Genomic DNA, 21,481 nt, shown 5'->3' with positions numbered 1-21,481 from the left:
CACCTTCCTCTACCCAACAGACTCAGAACTCTGAAAGATTTCTGCCGCTCGGATTACACGACGTAAATTAATCCATGGACAGCCATGTGGGTTGAGAATTTGAGGCCAACTCCTGCTCCGCTTGGGTGGAGGAGAAGAATGGGCCCCAAGGAAAAAAACAAAACAAAAGGAGACAAAACCAGGGATTGGAAATCCAAGCCAGAGTTTGCAGAAGGACAGAAGAGATGGAAAGCCCTAGGGAAGCAGGACTTGGGGTAACGGGAGGGAAAGGGGTGAAGACAGCTCCAGCATGGCGCCACAGATGATCCAGCTCTCCTACCAACCCACTGGCCACAAATTAAAGGCGGCGAGAAGCGTAGAATCAATGCATAAGCCAGCACTTTCCCTAATCTGGGATCCTTCGAGTAGGATAACCCAGGGGTCTCCAAATCTTGGTAACTTTTAAGACTGGTGGACTTCAACTCCCAGGATTCCTCAAGTCTCCAACCTTGGCAACTTTTAAGACTTGTGGACTTCAACTCTCAGGATTCCTCGCTCAGCCATGCTGCCTGAGGAATTCTGGGAGTTGAAGTCCACAAGTCTGGCTGGATAAACCAGGGCTCTCCAACCTTGGTGACTTTTAACACTGGTGGACTTCAACTCCCAGGATTCCTCAAGTCTCCAACCTTGATGACTTTTAAGACTGGTGGACTTCAACTCCCAGGATTCCTCACTCAGCCATGCTGCCTGAAAAATACTGGGAGTTGAAGTCCACAAGTCTGGCTGGATAAACCATGGCTCTCCAATCTTGGCGACTTTTAAGACTGGTGGACTTCAACTCCCAGGATTCCTCACTCAGCCATGGTGGCTGAGGAATTCTGGGAGTTGAAGTCCACAAGTCTGGCTGGATAAACCATGGCTCTCCAATCTTGGCGACTTTTAAGACTGGTGGACTTCAACTCCCAGGATTCCTCGCTCAGCCACGCTGGCTGAGGGATTCTGGGAGTTGAAGTCCACAAGCCTTAAAGCCGCCAAGGTTGAACAGCCCTGTGGTATCCTCCGTCACAGCCCTTCTGGCAGGGGAATGATGCATGTGGTAGCCCAACCCAACTGGCAATGGCTGTGTGGGTGGAAAGGAGCCCGTTCTGGTCCCACTGAAGCCCAAAGGACCGAGCAATGGCTCTCGATAAGCAGCAACAGTAGCAGCAGCAACAGCAGCAGCAGAAGCAGCAACAGCCTCGGGGCGTGTCTTGCCTTGCTTCCTGCAGTACTCGGCCCTGGGCAGGGTCTGTCTGGGCTAGGTGCCTGCTTCTCTCCTGCTTCTTCCAGCTCTGGCCATGCCTGTCTGGACCGCGCCTTGGTCTTGGCACCTGGCAACCAAGAGCAGACCTCTACCGAGGCCTGGCAAGAAAGCAACAGACTTTAATGGAAGTCCACTGTTTCCCCCTTGAAACCAACAAAAGAGCAAAAAACAAAACAAAAAAAAACATGGTTGCAAACCAGATCAGCAAGGGAAGGAGGGAGACAAAATAATAACAACAACAACAATAATAACAATAATAAAAGGAAGCGTCTTCCACCAACAATGGAATTCCTTTTGCTGGGCCTGGAGGGCGTTGGGTTCCTCGCCAACTGCTGCCTTCTGGGAGCCTGGCGCGAGAAAAGGCGGCACTCACCAAGTCCGATTCGTCGCCGTCTTCCTCTTCTTCGACAGAGTCTGCAGAATCTTGTTCCTCCTCCGACTCTCCGTCCACCATCTGTGACGGACAGAGAGAGACATTCCCGTGAAAACAGAGAAGGCGGCCGCGGACGAAAGGATCGAGCAAACTGGGTTAGCAGATCTTCTTTAAAAAATTTTTTTATTTATTATTATTATTAAACATAAAAACTTCAACGTCTGCATGAACTGTGTGTTCATTTTAAGAAAGGGTATTCATAATAATAACAACAATAATATTCACAACGTTACTAGCAATCATGTCATAATAATAGCATTTGCTTATCCATTTTAGAGGAGGGGTGCGGTGGCTCGGTGGCTAAGACCCTGAGCTTGTTGATCAGAAAGGTCAGCGGTTCGAATCCCTAGTGCCGCCTAACGGAGGGAGCTCCCGTGACTTGTCCCAGCTTCTGCCAACCTAGCAGTTCGAAAGCACGTCAAAAATGCAAGTAGAGAAATAGGGACCACCTTTGGTGGGAAGGGAATAGCGTTCTGTGCGCCTTCAGTGTTGAGTCATGCCGGCTACATGACCACGGAGACATCCAGACAGTGCCCCAGGTGTTTATCCAGACCCCTGTTCTGTAGCTGTCCCCTTCGTCTGGCCGCCCTGCGCATGAGCACACTGGGAACAGGTTCCCCCTGTTCCTCTGCCTCACTGATGTCTGACTCGGAAGGCAGCTGATAACTATCAGACGATCCTGTCCCCCTCTCTGCCTCCGACACAGATCCCTCCTCAGAGCCTTCCCCAGACTCCAGGACTGGCCCAGCTTCCTCCCCAACCTCCTCACTGTCCGAATCTGCTGCCAGTTCTGCTAGCGGGCCACAACAGACAGGACCTAAAACCATGTTCCCCCACGCAAAGTCTAATGTTCTCCAGAGGACCATCAAGATCACCTTTCTGGTATTGCTAAGGTCCACCGCCTCTCTCTCGTTAGCAGTCCTGTTCTCCTCCACGGGAAAAGTGGCGGTCTGATCGGCCCCGCGTTCATCTTCTTCCTCCAGTTCATCCGACTCGTCGTCTTCGGAATCAACCTCTAATCGTTCCCCATTCACGTGTGGGCTGCCGTCGTCCTTCTCCACCTGAAGGTCCCCACCCATTAAAAGTCAACGGTGAGTCTAGAGCTCGCAGGACATTCCCTTGGCGACTTATTTTGGACACTTTTGTGGAAAGGGGAAAGTGAAATTAGTGTTATAAATTAGCAGTGTTAATTTATAGTAAAGGGAGTCTCACAGATAGGAGGGGGGTCAAGCTATTTCCCAAGGCATCCGAAGGCCAGACAAGGAAGAATGGATGGAAACTGAACAAGGAGAGATTCAACCTAGAACTAAGGAGGAACTTTCTGACAGTGAGAACAATCAACCCATGGAACAGAAGTTGCCTTCGGACATTGTGGGAGCTTCATCCCTGGAGGCTTTCAACAAGAGACTTGACTGCTATCTGTTAGAAATGGTGTAGGGTCTCATGCTTGGGGGGGGGGGGGGTTGGACTAGATGATCCACAAGGTCTCAACTCTGTTAATCTGTAAAGGATATTGAGATTCTGTAAAGAGAGCAGAGAAGATCAACCAGGATGATTAGAGGACTGGAGGCTACAACATGTTCCAATATTAGCTAAAGGTAAAGGTTCCCCTTGCATTTGTGCTAGTTGTTCCCGACTCTAGGGGGCGATGCTCATCTCCTTTTCAAAGCCGAAAAGACAGCGCAGTCCGAAGACCTCTCCGCGGTCATGTGGCCGGCACGATTTGATGCCGAAGGCGCAAAGAACGCTGTTCCCTTCCCACCAAAGGTGGTTCCTATTTTTCTACTTGCATTTTTTATGTGCTTTCGAACTGCTAGGTTGGCAGAAGCCAGGACAAGTCACGGGAGCTCACTCCGTTTTCGCAGCGCTAGGGATTCGAACCGCTGAACTGCTGAAGTTTCTGATTGACCACATGACCACGGAGACGTCTTCGGACAGCGCTTCGGCTTTGAAACAGAGATGAGCATCACCCCCTAGAGTCAGGAATGACTAGCACATGTGCGAGGGGAACCTTTACCTTTAACCAATATTGGAAGATGTTGTCCATAACTTGAGCAGAGGAATCCCAAAGATCAAGGAGAAAAAGATACTTGGAGAAAAAAGGATGGAGGAATCAAGATCACGTGAAGGGTTAACACCTCTTTATAAGGCCTTGGTAAGGCCACACGTGAAATACGGCCTTCAGTTTTGGTCACCACAATGTAAAAAAGATGGAGACTCTAGAAAGAGGGCAGAGAAGAGCAACAAAGAGGATTAGGGGACTGGAGGCTAAAACATATGAAGAACGGTTGCAGGAACTGGGTAGGTCTAGTTTAATGAAAAGAAGGACCAGGGGAGACATGATAGCAGTCTTCCAATATCTCAGAGGTTGCCCCAAAGAAGAGGGAGCCAAGCTATTCTCCAAGGCACCTGAGGGTAGAACAAGAAGCAATGGGTGGAAATTAACCAAGGAGAGAAGCAACTTAGAACTGAGGAGAAACTTCCTGACAGGGAGAACAATTAATCAGCGGAACAGAAGTTGCCTCCAGAAGTTGTGAATGCTCCAACACTGGAAGGCTTTAAGAAGAGGTTGGACAGCCATTTGTCTGAAATGTTATAGGGTTTCCTGCCTAGGCAGGGGGCTGGACTAGAAGACCTCCAAGGTCCCTTCCAACTCTGCTACTGCATTGTATTATATTGAATTCAACAAGAGGGTACTTATTTTTAAGGCCAAATTCTTCGCCAATGAGGGGGGGAAAAGGTGGCAGGGGAAGACAGACAAATCCTTTGATGGTTTGTTCTGAGCTTTATTGGATCAGCAAATCCCGCGTCACAGCCTTCCATACATCTGAGCACCTTCTTCTCGCTTCTCACCTTGCTGTCTGGGGAATGAGCGATGCTGTTGAACATCTCAATCACCGTCCTCTGCTTTAAAACTTTGGTCTTCTTCTTGGGAACCAGGCTGTACGTTCCCATCCTTCGTTTCTTCTTTCGGGATACTGAAGTAGCTGTGGAGGAGGACAGAAGAGAAAGGTCCATCAGAGAGCAGCAGGCAGAAGGCAGGTTCTGCAGGGACAGGCTGGGAGGGAACACTGCCCAGAAGAGGTTCTTCATGCAGCTTCTTCTTTTCTCTCTTTCTCTCCCTCTCTTCTGCCTCACTCTCTCTCTCCTCTCTTTCTCTCCTCTCTCTCTCTTCTGTCTGTCTCTGTCTTGTCTTTCACTCCTCTTTTTCCTCTGTCTCTCTCGCTATGTCTCTGTCTCTCTCTCTCTCCTCTCTTTCTCTCCTCTCTTTTCTCTCTCCCTGTCTTCTGTCTTGTCTCTCTCTTTTCTTTTTCCTGTCTCTCTCTCTCTTTCCCCAACTCTCTCTCCTCTTTCTCTCATATCTCTCTCTCCTCTCACTCTCTCTTCTGTCTCTTTCTTTCCTCTTTCTCTCTTCTCTCTCTCTTCTGTCTGTTTGTCTCTCTCTTGTCTTGTGTTTCACTTCTCTTTTTCCCGTCTCTCTCGCTATGTCTCTCTCTCTCTCCTCTTTCTCTCATCTCTTTTCTCTCTCCCTCTCTTCTCTCTCTGTCTTGTCTCTCTCTTTTCTCTTTTTCCTGTCTCTCTCTCTCTCTGTCTCTTTCCCCCACTCTTTCTCCTCTTTCTCTTATATATCTCTCTCCTTCTCTTCTGTCTCTCTCTCTCTTATCTTTTTCCCCTCTCCTGTCTCTCTTTCTCTCTCGTCTCTTTCCTCTTGCTCTTCTCTCTTTCCTCTCTGTGTCTCTCTCCTCTTTCTTCTCTCTCTCTTCTGTCCCTTCCCCCCCCCTCAAACACACACGGAAAGCGCCAAAGATCGAATAACCTTCTCTCAGAATTGCCACTATCTGATTGGATCTGATAGAATCTGGGAGCCACTGCCCTGCAGGTTACTTGGCAGAACTTGGAAATGTGGGAGGTTAAGGATCTGGAAGAACCCCAGATCAACTTTCTCTCCATTCGGGGATGGGTGGGTGGGTGGGTGGGGGAACTCAACCTCTTCTCTTCTCAGCCCCCTCTGCTTCGAGCTGAGCTCTCTTAACCCCCTCTGACCTTTCTCCCTTTACCTGTCTGGGATTTTGTGGCGGCCGCGTAGCTCTGATTCTGAGGTAGAGATGAGTGAAGGCCGGGGATGGAGGAGAGCGAGGAGGGCTTTCCGAATTCCAGAACGGCTTTGCTGCCGTCTTCCTTAGGCGTTCTTGTTTCTTTGGGGTCTTTGTTGGTGTGCTGGAAAACAGAAAGGGGGCCTGTTATATTTCGCAAGGGGGGGGGGAATTAAAGCGTGGGAAATGTCACTTAAAAGGACGCGGGGGGGGGGGGATCCGTTTGTTGAAGTAACATTGGGTTAGGATAGAAGCAGATCTAAAATAGTAGCAAGGAATGCAGCCTATTGATCTGACCGAGGCTTTCCAAGAGCATGAAGCAGACTCCTGGTCCTGACAAAAAAAAACCCCTTTTATTAATTGACTGTGAATTCTGCTCATTCACACCCAGCGAAGTCTTTCAAGGGAGGATTTACACTCACAGACCTTCTCTGGCTTGGAGACCTGACAGGCTGAGATCTGCAGAACGTGACAAGGAGCCTCGGAGAGTCACAAACCAATTAAGCGAACTAATTGTCTTCTGCAAACTCCACCCCCCTTTCGCTCCTCTTTTATTCCCTCTGGGAGGGGCCATTCATCATCCACCTGTGGCCTTTCTCCCAAGTCGACCCCTGTTCTTTAGCTGTTCCCTTCATCTGGCAACTCTGCGCATGCGCACACTGGGAACAGGCTCCAGCTATTCTTCTGCCTCACTGAGGTCTGACTCTGAAGGCAGCTGATAACTGCCAGATGGCCCTGGCCCCCTCTCTGCCTCCGACACAGAGCCCTCCTCAGAGCCTTCCCCAGACTCCAGGACTGGGCCATATTCCTTCCCAACCTCCTCACTGGCGGAATCTGCTGCCGGGTCTCTCCTATCTTATCCCCCTCTCTCCCTTTCTGATGAGGAGGGGGAGTAGAATGTCTAACTTTTTAGCATCAGAGTGTTTTGCAGGTGGGGAGAGGGAGTAGAATGTCTAAACCCCCAGCCCACAGGCCAGAAGAGTCACGTGCTGGTCACGCTCATGTGGCAGTTGGAACAGAGTTCTTTTCAGGTGGGGAGAAGGAGTAGAACATTTAACTCCTTAGCATCAGAGCGTATTAATAATGATATAAGCAATACTACTGATCTAAAGGTCATTTCGAAAAAATCCTTTCTTAGCGAGCACATAGAAGCCAAGAGGAACCAAGAGGTGCCAAATTTCAAAGTTTGTAGTCTTTATGGTTCTGGAGATTTCCTGATGATGCGTGATTGGCATTTCCCTTTTATATAGAGAGATAGATAAATAACCGAAAAGGTTTTCCAATCACCAAAAGCAGTCAAGCGGAAATCTTTTTTGAGATAAAGGGGAACAGAACATTCTGAATGTGTTTTAAACGTTACGGTGCCTTCTGAATAAGTTACCTAGACATTTATCTTGACTGGAATTACCCAGGCAAATATCTCCGGGAACAGACACTCAATTGCTCACATTTCCCTTGCATTATGTAGAGTTGTAAAAAATAAAAAAAAGAGCAAAAATTCAGACCTCAAAACCTGTAAAACAGGTATCAGAATGCCCGAGTGTCTGAATTTCAGAAGGCTTGGAATATACTGTATTTTTCAGAGTATAAGATGCACCTTTCTCCCCCCTAAAAGAGAGTGAAAATTTGGGTGCATCTTATACACCAAATGTAGCCCCACTCACCCACCGTCCCCCACCCTTTGGCCTCTGCCTCCCAGCAATTTACCTCCTTGCAGCAAACGGGGAAAATGGGGCTTGCGGAGGCGGCAATAGGCTATAGCAATCCCTGCAGCCTGAAACAGCTGATGATTGGGAGGCTCTTAAACTGAAAGTGAAACTTGCTGTACACTCCAGGTGGCAAATTGCTGGGAGGAAGATTTTTTTTCTTGTGCTAATCAGGCTGTTTGCTGCAAGGAGCTAAGTCAATAACTATAAATGCCTCTAGACTGTTCAAATTATTAAGACTTATTTTTTAAACACTGCCTTATTATCGTTCTAGACAAACTTAACAAAATGAAGAAGCTTTTTAAAATAAGTGCTTGATCTGAAGAGGCCCAGTGCTATTGTACCTTCTTTTAAATAGCAGAAAATAACTATACTTCCAGAAAGCCACATCGATTTTAACAGCATCTGTGCAAGTATAGTCTGAAATGTGACACCACAAACATATTGGCTGTACTGTTTGCTGTTTGTTGCAAGGAGGCAAATTGCTGGGAGGCAGAGGCAGATTCCTCTCCCCTCCCCCCCCTGTTTTCCTCCCAAAAAGCTAGGTGCGTCTTATACTTCGGAGCATCTTATACTCTGAAAAATACGGTAAATATCTGTCGAGAAATCATTTACTTGGGGGAGGGGTTTGTAATCCCCCCCCCCAAAAGGACAATCCTGAGATATTTCCCACCATGCATTACTGGATACCTCCAGTCCGGTGGGAAGTCTTTAAACGTAGCCTACGGCTTTGCACAATAGGACAGGCAATCAATACTCAGAGCTTGCAGGCAGGAGATGCTGGAAGCGGAAACACAGACTATTCGCGGCAGAGGTTGAGGATAGAAATATCTGTTTAAAATCACGCCTTGCAACGTTTTCGGCTGCTGGGAGTTAGAATCCCTTGGCTGATCTATCGCAAATGGTCTGGAGATCAATTAAAAGGGGCTAATCTGTCAGTTTCTGATTAGATAGAGCTAGCAACTTAGCAAAGTCGGGGTCATTTAGCCATGATCGCCAAAGGCCAACAATGATGTTTTAATTGGCAGAACTGTCCTAAGCACTTGGGATGTCTGCGGAGATTCTTGGTCACCAAAAGGCAGCTGGACTTTTCTTTGCCTTTTCCTTGAAGAGGTTTCACTTCTCATCCGAGAAGCTTCCTCGGCTCACCTTCAATTCCCTTCCCTTCAACTGAAGAAGCTTCTCGGATGAGAAGCAAAAACCTCTTCAAGGAAAAACAGAGTCTTAGGACATTTCGCAACTGACTTATTACATTTGTAGTGTCCCGCAATCATTTGATCCTCTCTCTTGATCTTCTGCTATTGTTATTGCTATTCCTTCCTTCCTTCCTCTTTCTCTTCCCTCCCTCCTTCCCATCCCTTTCCCTCCTTCCTTTATCTCTTTCTCTCTTTTCCTTTTTCTTTCTTTCTTTCTTTCTTTCTTTCTTTCTTTCTTTCTTTCTCTTTCCTCCCTCCCTCCCATTCTTTCTCTTTCTCTTCCTTCCCTTATCCTTCTTTCCTTCCTGGCACAGTGGTTAGAATGCAGAATTGCAGGCTAACTCTGCTAACTGCTATGAGTTTGATCTCACCAGTTCCAAGGTTGACTCATCCTTCCCTCCTTCCGAGGTTGGTAAAGATTGTTGGGGGCCAATAGGCTGATTCTGTAAACCGCTTAGAGAGAGCTGCAGCACACCATGAAGCGGTACATAAATCTAAGGACTACCGCTGTTGCTATATACATTACCAGGTGAGATGGAGACTTGGGCATCGTCTTCCGGGCTCGATGCACCTTGATCCCGCCTGTTTTTTTAGCTTCCGGGTCCTTGCCGCCCCCGTCTCCAAACTTAGCTGGGAGAGCGCCCTGTGCTTGCATAAAGGGGCTCAAAGTCCTCCCCTTGCTCCCTCCAGCGGGAAGCGTCTTTGCGGCGTGGCCTGGCAGAGCAGGAAAACCACTGTTCGAAGTCCTGACGGGCAGGTCCTGAGCCATCTGCTTGGGCAAAATGTACCCGTTGCTGCCTGTCACCGTGGTCTGGGTGAAGTCGTTCGCTGCTTTGAGGTGGTTTGGCTTCCCAGAATCCCCGTCTCGTTCGGAAAATCCATTTTCTGCTATCCGGCTCAGCTTGGCCACCGAGTCCCCTTGGCTCAATTTTGCATTGTCCTGAGTGTTCTTGGCTACGCCAGGGTGGCTCTTGAATTCGTTGCACTCCAAGGAGCCGTTGGTCTCGCCGTCGGGAGCCATCTTGAGTTCCCCAACTTGCTTGTCTATGGCGCCATCGCCGGCGGCCATAGCATTAAATCCTAGAGAGAGAGAGAAATGAGAAAATGAAGGGATGCCAAGAGGAAAGAACTGCAGAGATGGGCATCCGTCAGGCTCAAAAAAATCAAGACCACCAGTTAAAAAGATAAAGGTTCCCTCGCACATATGTGCTAGTCATTCCTGACTCTAGGGCAGTGGTTCCCAAACTTGGCAACTTTAAGACTTGTGGACTTCAACTCCCAGAATTCTCCAGCCAGCTCTGCTCTAGGGGGAGGTGCTCATCTCCGTTTCATAGCCAAGAGCCAGCGCTGTCCGAAGACGTCTGCGTGGTCATGTGGCCGGTATGACTCAATGCCGAAGGTGCATGGAACGCAGTTCCCTTCCCACCAAACGTGGTTCCTATTTCTCTACTTGCATTTTTTAAAAAAAATTATTTCCATTTTCATAACATACACTCACATGTATACTATACATAGCCAGTATCATATAGTATTAAATAATAATTACATCAGTTCCTCTTGTCAACAATGCCCAGAAAAATAAAAATCCGTTATAGCTCTTCTGCTCTCCATACACCTCTTTCTTCTACCTCTCTCCAACTTTCTATCTTCCCTCCGTCGTCCTTTCCTACTCTACTTCCCCTTCCTTTCTCCTTCTCCTCTCTCTACATTCCACTCCTCCTTATCCTCATCCTCCTCATCTTCCCCCCTTACCCTCTCTCCTATCCCTCTCTTCCCATCTTTCTTCTCCCTTCTGTTTCCCACTCCTCCTCTCATTGGTGTATTTCCGCTTCATGTCAATATGCTTAACATATCCTAGTTTTAAAGAAAAAATAATAATAATAGTAATGAAAATATAAGAGAAAACAGTATACATGTAGAGTCAAATTACATTAAAATCTAACACGTCTCGTCAAACCTGATATATATCCCTCCCCCCCACCCTCTCCCCCAAGCCCCCCCAGCCTCCCCCCCCCGACTTCCCAGAACCTGTACACGGTATAGATTTTTAACAAAAACAGTCTAAAATATATTGGAAAAAAGAATAAAAAAGTTGATAACATCTTTACATTGAACTTGGCTCCTCCTTGCTAAACTAACTTTAAACAATTTAAATCATTCCTGATCTTAAGCATAAGCTATCTGGAATTTCTTAGTCCCGTATTTATTTTGTATATAATCAATCCATTTTTTCCAGTCTCATTTATATCTCTCGTTGCATTTTTTATGTGCTTTCGAACTGCTAGGTTGGCAGAAGGACCACCAAGCACATTCAAGAGAACCTGAGAGTCCATGGCAGTCGAATGGTGAGGTTCGTTGTTCTCCATATGCAAGAAAGGAAGAGGACAGCCTGGATTTAAAAGATGGGGCTCACCTTCTTCCTTATTATTGGTGATGTCCTTCAACAGCTCCGTCTTCATGCAGCTCTCTCGCCTGGTCTCTCCTTTACTCATCAGAGCTTGCTAAAGGGGAGAAGGGGAGAGAAAGGGTTAAGAAATAGGGAATATAAATAAACAAATAAGCAGTGTTTCGGTTGATGAAGAGGCAACATGCACTGCTGAACAAGAAGCATTTTAATCGATTTGATTCTCGAAGAAAGGAAGTGGACAGTCTGGACTTCAAAAGATTTACTCAACATAGATTGGAGTTTGCTCAGAAGCGGAAATACACCAATGGGAGGAAGAGTGGGAAACAGAAGAGAGAAGAAAGATGGGAAGAGAGGGATAGGAGAGAGGGTAAGGGGGGAAGATGAGGAGGATAAGGAGGAGTGGAATGTAGAGAGAGGAGAAGGAGAAAGAAGGGGAAGTAGAGCAGGAAAGGATGATGGAGGGAAGAGGGAAGAAAGGAGGTAGGAGAGAGGCAGAAGAAAGAGGTGTATTAGCAGAAGAGCTAATAATGGGTTTTTATCTTTCTGGGCGTTGATGACAAGAGGAACTGATGTAATTACTACTTGATACAATAGGATACTGGCTATGTAACAGTATACATGTGATTGTATGTTATGAAAATGGAAAATAAAAAAAGTTTTAAAGAAGAAAAGATTTACTCCTTTATAACATTTACAGGCCCTTAAAATTTACCTCTTCCCTCAAAGTAATTAGTGAGCTCACCTTCTTCCTTGTGAGAATTCAACACCCCCTCCCCACCACCCCGGGTCTATGTCCATTTCAATGGTTTAACCGAGTCCAATTGGGTCAAATTTCTCTCCATTAGGGTGATAGTTGGAAAAGCAAAATTGGTTAAATACACAAGGAGGCTCAAAGATGACTCAAAAACTCAACCCTGATCTCTACAACATGGTACAATCAATTAGCTGTATTGAGTTGTCTTCCTTATTTGGGTTCTGAGTAGAAGTGGGTTTCACATTTTGTTACCACCAGTTCGCTGCATGCGTGCCTGCTCTCTTTGCGGGTGTATGTGCCCCTTTGACGCATGCGCCTGGCCTTCCGTACATGCGCCCAGCCTCAAAAACGTGCCTACATAGGACGGCATAGAGCTGGTGCGGGTATACGGGCCCACCCGCGATTTCCACTAACCGATTCGGGCGAACTGGCCGGAACCGGCTGAATACCTCCTCTGGTTCTGAGGGGGCCCTTGGTGCTTTTTTGAGCTTGGCTGTTCTCTTGCAGGGATTCGAACTGCCAAACTGCCGACCTTTCTGATCGACAAGCTCTTAGTCTTAGACACTGAGCCACCGCGTCCCATCAAACGGAAGCATCAAGCAAGCACTCAAATTCTCTGTCTATGAAATCTTAATGTGCAAAAAGAGGGGGGGGAAAAAACAACACTTCCACAGTTCTGGCAAAACGTAATTTCTTCGGAAAAGAGCCTTTTATTATTTTTTTCCTGGTAACTAAATCTCAATTTCCATCATCCCTCCCCACATGGCTGGTGGGCCACAACCATTTCACACACACACACACACACACACACACACACACACACAATAAAGTCTCAACTTTGGAATAAGACGAAATGTTCTGATTTGTAAAAAGAAAGGAGAACATTTTGACCGGACGTCACTGTGAAATCTGTGGGTCAGAGCCAAAAGAGGATTTTCTCCATCTCATGGGGTTGTGTACGGTTGCATGTTTTCAACAGTTTCATGGCTACGTCTGATCCCAATAAGATTCCTTTTACCTGTACCAAAAGGTTAGTTTGAACCAGTTTGCAGTGTGGTTGCCCTCACTGTGTTGTCTTAAGATATATCCGAAAGCACCTGGCTGAAATGGATGGAATTTTATATTTTTCCAGTCCTGCTTCCTTGACTTTATGCTTGGACATAAAAATCTCATGGAGAAGACAAGCATGCAACCTTCTACCTTTATTTTTTATTATTATTTTAATTTTATCAATTTCATATATACATTCACAATTATATGATCTCATAACTGTTATTAATAATATGTATTTATAACAATTTTTCCTACTGTTGACAATATACTTGAAGATTGCTTTTTTAACATCCCATAGATCCATCTTATCTTACAACGGTCCTACTTCTTCTTCCCTCCCTCCCTCTTTCCTTCCCTCGTTTCTTCTCTCCTACTCCCCTTCCTTCCCTCCCTCCTTCCCCTTCCCTCCTTCCTCTCCTTCCTTTTTCTCCTTCTCTCCTTCCTTTCCCTTCCTTTCCTCCTTCCTTCTCTCCTACATTCCCTCCTTCCTTCTCTCCTTCCTTCCCTCCTTCCTTCCCTCCTTTCTTCTCTCCTTCTCTCCTTCCTTCCTTCCCTCCCTCCTTCCCTCCCTCCTTCCTACCCCCCTTTCTTCTCTTTCTTCTCTCCTTCCTTCCTTCCTCCTCTCCTTCCCCTTCCTCCCCTTTACCCTTCCCCTCTTCTTCCCATTCCTCCCCTCTTTCCTACTCTTACATTCCCTCCCATTCTTCCTCTGCCTTTCCCTTTCTCCTATTCCTCTCCTTTCTCCTCTCCTTCCTATCTTTCCTTCTACTCCTCCCTCCATCCACTCTATTCGTTCTACCTTTAGTTAGAGCAGAGATTTGTCTCAAAACAACATCCAAGGGGTGCTTTTTTCAAAAGGCAACTGGACTTCCTTTGTTTTTCTTTCATTTCTCATCCAAGAAGTTTCTTCAGTTCGCCTTTGTTTCACTTCAGTTCAACTGAAGACGCTTCTTGGGTGAGAAGCAAAAGGTCTTCAAAGAAAAACGAGGAAGTCCAGCTGCCTCCTGAAAAAGCACTTTTGGGACTTGGAGGTTTCCATCTGCGTCCTCAGGGTCACCTGAGTGGTGCTTCTGGTTCCTGTAGTCTGCATTTTGTTCCCATCTGGAAATCCATTCCTACTCCCACTCCGTTCCAAGGGTGTTCATCCCAAATTGTACAGTTGAAGGACACAGATGAATCTCCCAAGAGCTTCAACCACCCTCTCAAAGGATGCAAAGGACCAGCTGCCTGCAAGGAATATAAATCCTTCCATTCCCCACCATCCAGTCAGAGCTGAAGGAGCTTCTTGGATGAGAAGTGAGATGTCTTCAAAGAAAAAATGAAGCAGTCCAGTTGCCCCATGTACCTTTGGGACAACCATGACCTGGATGACTGAGAATCTTAGTCCTGGGAATATCTGGAGCTGCGACTTAGCACACTTTTTGTGTGACCCGTCAAAACCGCGGTCCACTAAAGCGCGCCCGATCAAAGCGCGTACGTGACGTCATCAGCAGTGCGACAAATAAAATTAAAAATAAATTAAATTAAAATTAAAATAAAATTAAAGCAAGCCGATTCACATAAAGGTAAGGGTTAGGGTTAGGTTTAGGGTTACGTTAAGCATTAGGGTTAGGTTTAGGGTTAGGTTAAGGGTTAGCGTTAGGTTTAGCATTAGGTTAAGGGTTAGGTTTAGGGTTAGGTTTAGGTTAAGGGTTAGGCTTAGGGTTAGGTTTAGGGTTAAGTTTGGGGGGGTTGGGGTAAGATTTTCGCGTCAATTTTAAATTTACCGCTCACAGCATGCCGTTTTCGTCGCACTGTGATGACGTCACGTACGCGCTTTCGTCGAGCGCGCTTTAGTCTACCGCGGATTTGTGGTGGAACCACTTTTTTAACATCAGCCCTCAGTGTGTAAGTCATATCTCATAGGATGGATCGTCCGCAGCAACATAAATGCGTTTGCAAACTCATTCTGATATTCTAGATAATATTTAGATGAAGTCATGAACGTTCAAGGCTGTGGGAGTAAATGATCCAGCCCTGAATCGAGCAGGACCATTGTAAAGAAAGATTCTGTCCTCTAAAAATCAGAATTAAACTCATGACTTCCAGCACCACTCAACTCCAACATTCCCAGAATATGTTTTGAGAATACACAAAGAACAAATGAGGTTTCTTTTTAGTTTAGTTAAAAAAAAAAAAAAAAGCCTGGCCAGCCACATCATCAAAATGAACCCAATTTGTCTCTGGGGCGATATGGGTTTTTTTTAAGTTCCATTAGCTAGGATAGGAATTCAAGAGAAGAGCTCTGAAGCAGGACAGGCCTCAAAAAACTTTCAAAAACAAATCATTAAAACCAAGCAAGCCCTACTCTCTACAGTCAAGACCAAACTTGAGGATGGGGAAAGGATTTTAAGTTGAATAGAATAGAATAACGGAAGGGACCTTGGAGGCCTTCCAGTCCAACCCCCTGCTCAGGGAGGAAACCCTACACACCACTTCAGACAAATGGTTATCCGACATCTTCTTAAAAACTTCCAGTGTTGGGAGCATTCACAAGTTCTGGAGGCAAGTTGTTCCATTGATCAATTGTTCTAACTATCAGAGAATTGCTCCTCAGTTCTAAATTGCTTCTCTCCTTGATTAGTTTCCACCCATTGCTTCTTGTCCTGCCTTCAAGGGCTTTGGAGAATAGCTTGACTCCCTCTTCTTTGCGGGCAGCCCCTGAGATATTGGAGCATTGCTATCATGTCTTCCCTAATCCTTGGTTTCATTAAACTAGACACCACATATCTGTCACACAGCTTTTTTTTTCCCCCTTGAAGATTCTTTCAAGCGCTCCATAGTTTAAATTCCCAATCTCCTTGGGCCTTCAAAACCTTGGTTGAAGACTTCCTTAGTTTACATCATGGCTTCTATTCGAAGATCAAGTGTGCCATGGCTGTCTGTACACAATAGCTCCTGTTCACTTTGGTAGTGCAAGGAAACCCACCTGCATGAATGCCCAATATAAAGCAATCCATGCCACATTGGCCGCCTTATCCTTTCGACCCAGCAAGGAACTGGTTGGCACTTGGGCCTCTTTTAACTCTTTGAGAGCTGAATACCTGAAGCTCAACCTTTCCAAGGCCTCCCCCCCCCTTTTCTGTCTTGCACCTTATGGCTCTTCATCAAAACACCCTGCAATTTATCTTCCCTCTTTGGAAACCTCTCGACTGAGCCCCAAAACTCTCAACGACCCGGGGGGGGGGGTGTCCAAGTCTTTGTCTAGCAAGGAGAAAAAGACAACCCACCCATCAACTGTTTCCGTCAAGTTTTTGTTTTGTTTTTTCTTAAAGACGCAAGAAGCAATCACCTTGCTTTCAACTCCCAGGAAACCTTCTCTCCTTTCTGGATCCAGCCCAAAGATGAAGATTATGCACACCAAACCAGAACCATGAAGAGCTCAACTCAAGGCTCATGGGAGTCCGTCCCACTCCACGCACGGAAAACCAAACCAGAAGCAATTTCAATGCAGTGGCCACCCAATCTCTTTCCCCAGCCTCAACATGCTTCCAGCGATCCTACAGGGCCTCCATCTCCTCCCCCCCACACCGCTTTCCCTTCCTTCCCCGCCCCACTTAACGGCAAGACAAACTTCCCTGAAGCTCAGACACCTCCATGCCCCAATCTCTCGGCTCCTGATTGGCAGGGAAATCTTATACCCAACCCTCCCGAAGCAAAGAAATGTCAGCTTAGCAGCAGATCCAACAAAAGCCAAGAGCCCAGCCAAGGTTGCTTCAAAATAAAAGCCTCTGTACTCATTTTTTTTCTTTTTAATTTCCTCCCCTTTTTTTCCCCCTGCAGCTGTCTGTCTTCCATTCTCCTGCCTACGGCCGAGTGAGTGATTAATAACGTTCGGTCACTAGAGGGGTTGATGGAAAAGGTGGCATATCCAAAGAGGCATTGGCGAGACAAATGACACAGGCAGATATTCTACGCTTCTTAAAGCCAATGCTGGATGGATTTGGGTGGAAGAGGGGCTCTGTTTTAAGGGGCAAAGGTAAGGTTCCCCTGGCACATCTGTGCTAGTCATTCCCGGCTCTAGGGGGCGGTGTTCATCACCGTTTCAAAGCCGAAGAGCCAGCGCTGTCCGAAGACCTCTCCATGGTCATGTGCCTGCTATGACTCAACGCCAAAGGTGCAGGGAACGCTATTCCATTCCCACCAAAAGTGGTCCCTATTTCTCTACTTGCATTTTTTACATGCTTTCCAACGGCTAGGTTGGCAGAAGCTGGGACAAGTCACTGGAGCTCCCTCGGTTAGGCAGCGTGAGGGATTCGAACCGCCCAACTGCTGATCTTTCTGATCGACAAGCTCAGCGTCTTAGCCCTTGAGCGACCATGTCCCTCATTTTAAAGGAAGCAAAAATGAACTATATGCTCATCTTTCCCCGCGGTTTGGTAATGAGGAGCAGAGAGGAAACGGTCTCAAACCGTTCTTTGGACAAAAAGGAATTCAAGCACTTGCTTCCAAATTTTCAGTCCCACCCATCTTTGATGGCCAAAGACACCCAAGAGACATGAAAGCCTCTAAGCAAACAAAGAGCATTACTGGATGGCACGATCAACAAGAGATACCCTGATATAAAGAAGAAATGGGCATCTTCAAAGAGAGAATATGCCAGGCGGTAATATCTTAGAAATATAGGTTGCAGAGAACAACAATAACTATTCCTTAACAAAAATGTAAAACAGAACATGGCACTCAAAATAGAAATGGAACAGACTTCAAACACCTCGGCTAGGCCAAAGAATTTAAAATTGTGGAATCGTTTTCAACCTCCTGAAAGAGATCCTGTTTTTGGACTCGTGAAGAGGAGAATGGAGCAGGTTGAGATCTGGCTGGGGGGAAGACATGTCTAAAATCTTGGGACTCGCTCTTCTTTCCTCCCCAAATTGTGGTGAAGAATTAGGAGGATAATCAGAAGCAAGTTATTGCTACCGAAGGATCACGAGCTCCGTTCCATGTTGATGCTCAAAACGAATCCTGACTTTTGTAGGTCTTTCTTTCTAAAGACTTGGGCTGGGGCGTTAGGGTTTGAGTCAGCCATCTCAGGATTTGAGTAAATTCTACATTTACTTTCAACAAAAATCTAGGGCATCGGGTTCTTTCTGAATAGCCAAGACGTCTATAGATGTGACTAAAGCTTCAGTCAAATTACTGCAGCTTTTATGAAATGAACTTTGTCATCTGTGTCTAAATTCTTCCATCTCCTAACCATCCAGTCAGACTTGTTGAAGCTTCTTGGATGAGAAGCAAAAGCAACTTCTTCTTCTTCCTCCTCCTCTGCTTCTTCTTCTTCTTCTTCTCCTGCTCCTTCTCCTCATCTTCCTTTCTTCTTCTTTCTTCTTCTCCTCCTCCTCCTCTTTTTTCTTCTTTCTTCTCCTTGTCCTTTCTTCTTCTTTTTTCTTCTCCTCCTCATTCTCCTACTCTCTTCTTCTCCTCCTTCTCCTTACTATTTCCTGAGCGCCCCCAAAACTAGAATATGTAGTTGAGTTAAATGTTCTGTTTTCTTCTGAAACGTTTCTTGTGGTTGGCCTACTGGGGGTTGAAAAGCTCAATAAATCGTATGCTGGCAGGTGTCGGTTGTGACGCATATTTTGAGTGACAGGGAGCCTGGACATGCGGCTCCGGAGCCACAGGTTGCTGACCCCTGTTCTAATCTAAAGGAAAGAAGGAGCAGGGGTGACATGATAGCAGTCTTCCAAAATCTATAGGGTTACCACAAAGAAGAGGAGGTCAAGCTATTCTCCAAAGCACTTGAGGGTAGGGCAAGAAGCGATGGGTGGAAACTCATCAAGGAGAGAAGCAGCTTAGAACTAAGGAGAAATTTCCTGACAGTGAGAACAGTTAATCAGTGGAACAACTTGCTTTAGAAGTTCCATCACTTGTTCCATCACTGGAGGTTTTTAAGAAGAGATATCACAGCCATTTGCCAAGAATGATATAGGGTCTCATTCCTGAGCAGGAGGGTGGATTAGAAGACTTCCCACTTTGGTTATTCTGTTAAAACTACACCCTCTCAAACACCTTGCCAATACTCAAGAGAAAAGATATTCTGGAAAGTGTGGGAGAATGGAACTACAAAGTCCTTATTCCACTCTACCCCGAGAGTCATTGAAATCACCGTGTGCTTTATTAAACTAAAGGAGGCAGCGACGGGGCAGAAAGTTATTGTTGATTGTTTCACTACCTTCTGTAAAGGTAAAGGTTCCCCTCGCAGATATGTGCTAGTCGTTACCGACTCTAGGGGGCAGTGTTCATCTCCATTTCAAAGCCGAAGAGCCAGCGCTGTCCAAGATGTCTCCGTGGCCAAGTGGCTGGCATGACTCAACGCCGAAGGCGCATATAACACTGTTCCCTTCCCACCAAAGATGGTTCTTATTTTTCTACTTGCATTTTTACGTGCTTTCGAACTGCTAGGTTGGCAGAAGCTGGGACAAGTCACGGGAGCTCACTCCGTTACGCGGCACCAGGGATTTGAACTGCCGAACTGCCGACCTTTCTGATCGACAAGCTCAGCATCTTAGCCACTGAGCCACCATGTCCACCTGGGCAACATTTTAAACCTGACACAATAGGTTTTCCACCTCTGATGGCCCTTTCTTCCTACCACCCTTTGATCTCTAGTATTTGCTGCTGACTTCCTACCAAAAGAAACAAGGGGGGAGGTTTGGGGAGAAACCGAGACACAATAAGAATTGTTTTCAAAAGGGCCATTGCATCAACATCAACAAAAGAAATCCTGAACGCTTTACACCCAACCAGGAAGGAGTCAAAACACTTCCTTGCTTAGCCTGATAGGGAGAGGAAAATATATATATATATTGCAAGATTGTTAGAAGTTTCAGTCTTTTATCACCCTGGGAAGAGAAGGGGGAAGGTAGCTATGTTGGGAAGGGGGCAACCCAATGGCTTAAAATGTCCTCCTGAGCATACTCGCCTGAAAGTTAAGTCTTAAGAGAAATAAACTGGACTTACTTCAACGTAAACATGCTTAGGTAAACGCAAGGGTCCCCCCCCCACTCGAAAATGCAGGAAGCAGTCCATTTTTTAAGTATTTCTGATCCCCCCTCCTAGAAGATCTACATGAGCAAAGAGAAGAAAACATGGGTTCCATTAGAAAAGGCAGCTCTTTCAGGCCCAGGGCTGACCAAAGAGAAAGTGTGCGCAGATGTGCTTCCCTTCCCCGCCCCCGCCACTCCAAAATCACCTACTTTTAAGAACTAAAAGTCCCAATTCCATAGGCATGCAGAGACAAACACACATTACAAACTCCAAAGGATCCGAACCAACCATCAGAACCCAGTGCCCTCCCTTCCTTCCTTCCTTCCGTCCAAAGCCAGGCCTTCAGAAGGAAGGGGAAAGAAACCAATGAGAGAGACACAGAGAGAGAGACAAAGAGAGAGGCAGAGAGGGAGAGACAGAGGCCCAGAGAAAGACAGAGAGGGAGAGAGAGACAGAGAGAGAGACAGAGAGAGGCCCAGAGAGAGACAAAGTGAGAGAGACAGAGACAGACAGAGAGACAGATAGACAGAGAAGAGGGAGAGGCCCAGAGAGAGAGAGAGAGAGGCCCAGAGAGAGAGAGAGAGAGAGAGAGAGAGAGATGTACAGAGGCCCAGAGAGACAGAGAGAGACAGAGACAGACAGACAGACAGATGCCCAGAGAGAGACAGACAGACAGACAGAGATAGGCCCATCTGCAGGATGCAAGGAAGCCCATTGTCCCCTCACCCAACTCAAGAGCAAGGAGGGAACCCAAGGCCTGAGGAAGCAAGAGAGGAGAGAAGAGGGGAGAAGAAAAAGAAGAAGAGGGAAGGCAGAAAGAGGAGGGGGGAAAAAGAGAAAAGAAATGGAATTTCTATCAAGGGCTCTTCACCAACTCAAGGAGTCCAGTTTTCCCCCAAGGGCTGCAAGGCTTTGCAAACCTCTTAGACGAAGAAGAAGAAGGAGAAGCCTTCAAGGCTTCGTTCCTGCTCTGTCATGGTGGGTGGAGGGGAGAGAGGAGCCTGGCCTTGCTTTCCTCCCATCCCCCAAAATTGCTCTGAATTAGATCATCTCTCTCAACCACCTCCCCCTACCGGCCGTTTCTGAGCATGCTCAGCTCGCCAGGGTGTTCTTCCATTTCATAACTGCATTGTTTACGGGCTCACAACGACCTGCCATCTTTTTTTGACAGGGAAAAGAGAAGCTGGAGATTACAACCCCCGGGGAGGGTGTGGGAAGGAGAGGGGGAAGAGAGGCTCTCTCCATGGAGGTCTGACCGTCCCTGCCCCTCCCTCCCAGTGTCTCTTTCCCCAAGGCTAACTACTTTCCTTGACGCGTCCCTAAAAGAAGGAAGAAGGAGGGCCAGTCTGGAAATGTTTAGAAGGGGAGGGGGGACGAGGACAGACAGAAAGAAAGAAAGTAAGAAAGAAAGAAAGAAAGAAAGAAAGCAAGAAAGAAAGAAAGAAGAAGAAAGAAAGGGAGAATAGAGAGAGAGAATAGAGAGAGAGAATAGAGAGAGAAGAAAAGGAAAGAAGAAGGAAACAAATGAAG

The 21,481-nt window shown here is 46.5% G+C and overlaps 1 protein-coding gene across 5 annotated transcripts in view; it reads right to left on the bottom strand.

Annotated features, from left to right (window-relative positions):
- The window catches only part of EHMT1 (euchromatic histone lysine methyltransferase 1), a 100,721-nt gene that overhangs the window by 42,964 nt on the left and 36,276 nt on the right, over positions 1–21,481 (bottom strand). For 4 of the 5 annotated variants that reach the window (XM_032232695.1, XM_032232699.1, XM_032232696.1 and 1 more), the window contains exons 2-8: positions 11,125–11,212; positions 9,238–9,791; positions 5,774–5,933; positions 4,569–4,702; positions 2,591–2,776; positions 1,656–1,736; positions 1,234–1,380 (exon numbers count right to left, since the gene is read on the bottom strand). In XM_032232695.1, the coding sequence (XP_032088586.1) occupies positions 1,234–1,380; positions 1,656–1,736; positions 2,591–2,776; positions 4,569–4,702; positions 5,774–5,933; positions 9,238–9,791; positions 11,125–11,212 (1,350 nt within the window). Of the gene's footprint in view, positions 1–1,233; positions 1,381–1,655; positions 1,737–2,590; positions 2,777–4,568; positions 4,703–5,773; positions 5,934–9,237; positions 9,792–11,124; positions 11,213–16,256; positions 16,491–21,481 lie in introns of those variants that run through there. The other variant, XM_032232697.1, reaches the window with a different exon arrangement.

This window comes from Thamnophis elegans, chromosome 16, assembly GCF_009769535.1.
Source record: "Thamnophis elegans isolate rThaEle1 chromosome 16, rThaEle1.pri, whole genome shotgun sequence".
NCBI classification, from domain to species: Eukaryota; Metazoa; Chordata; class Lepidosauria; order Squamata; family Colubridae; genus Thamnophis; species Thamnophis elegans.
Note: the sequence above shows the minus strand (reverse complement) of the source record. Positions and strands in the feature narration are given on the sequence as shown.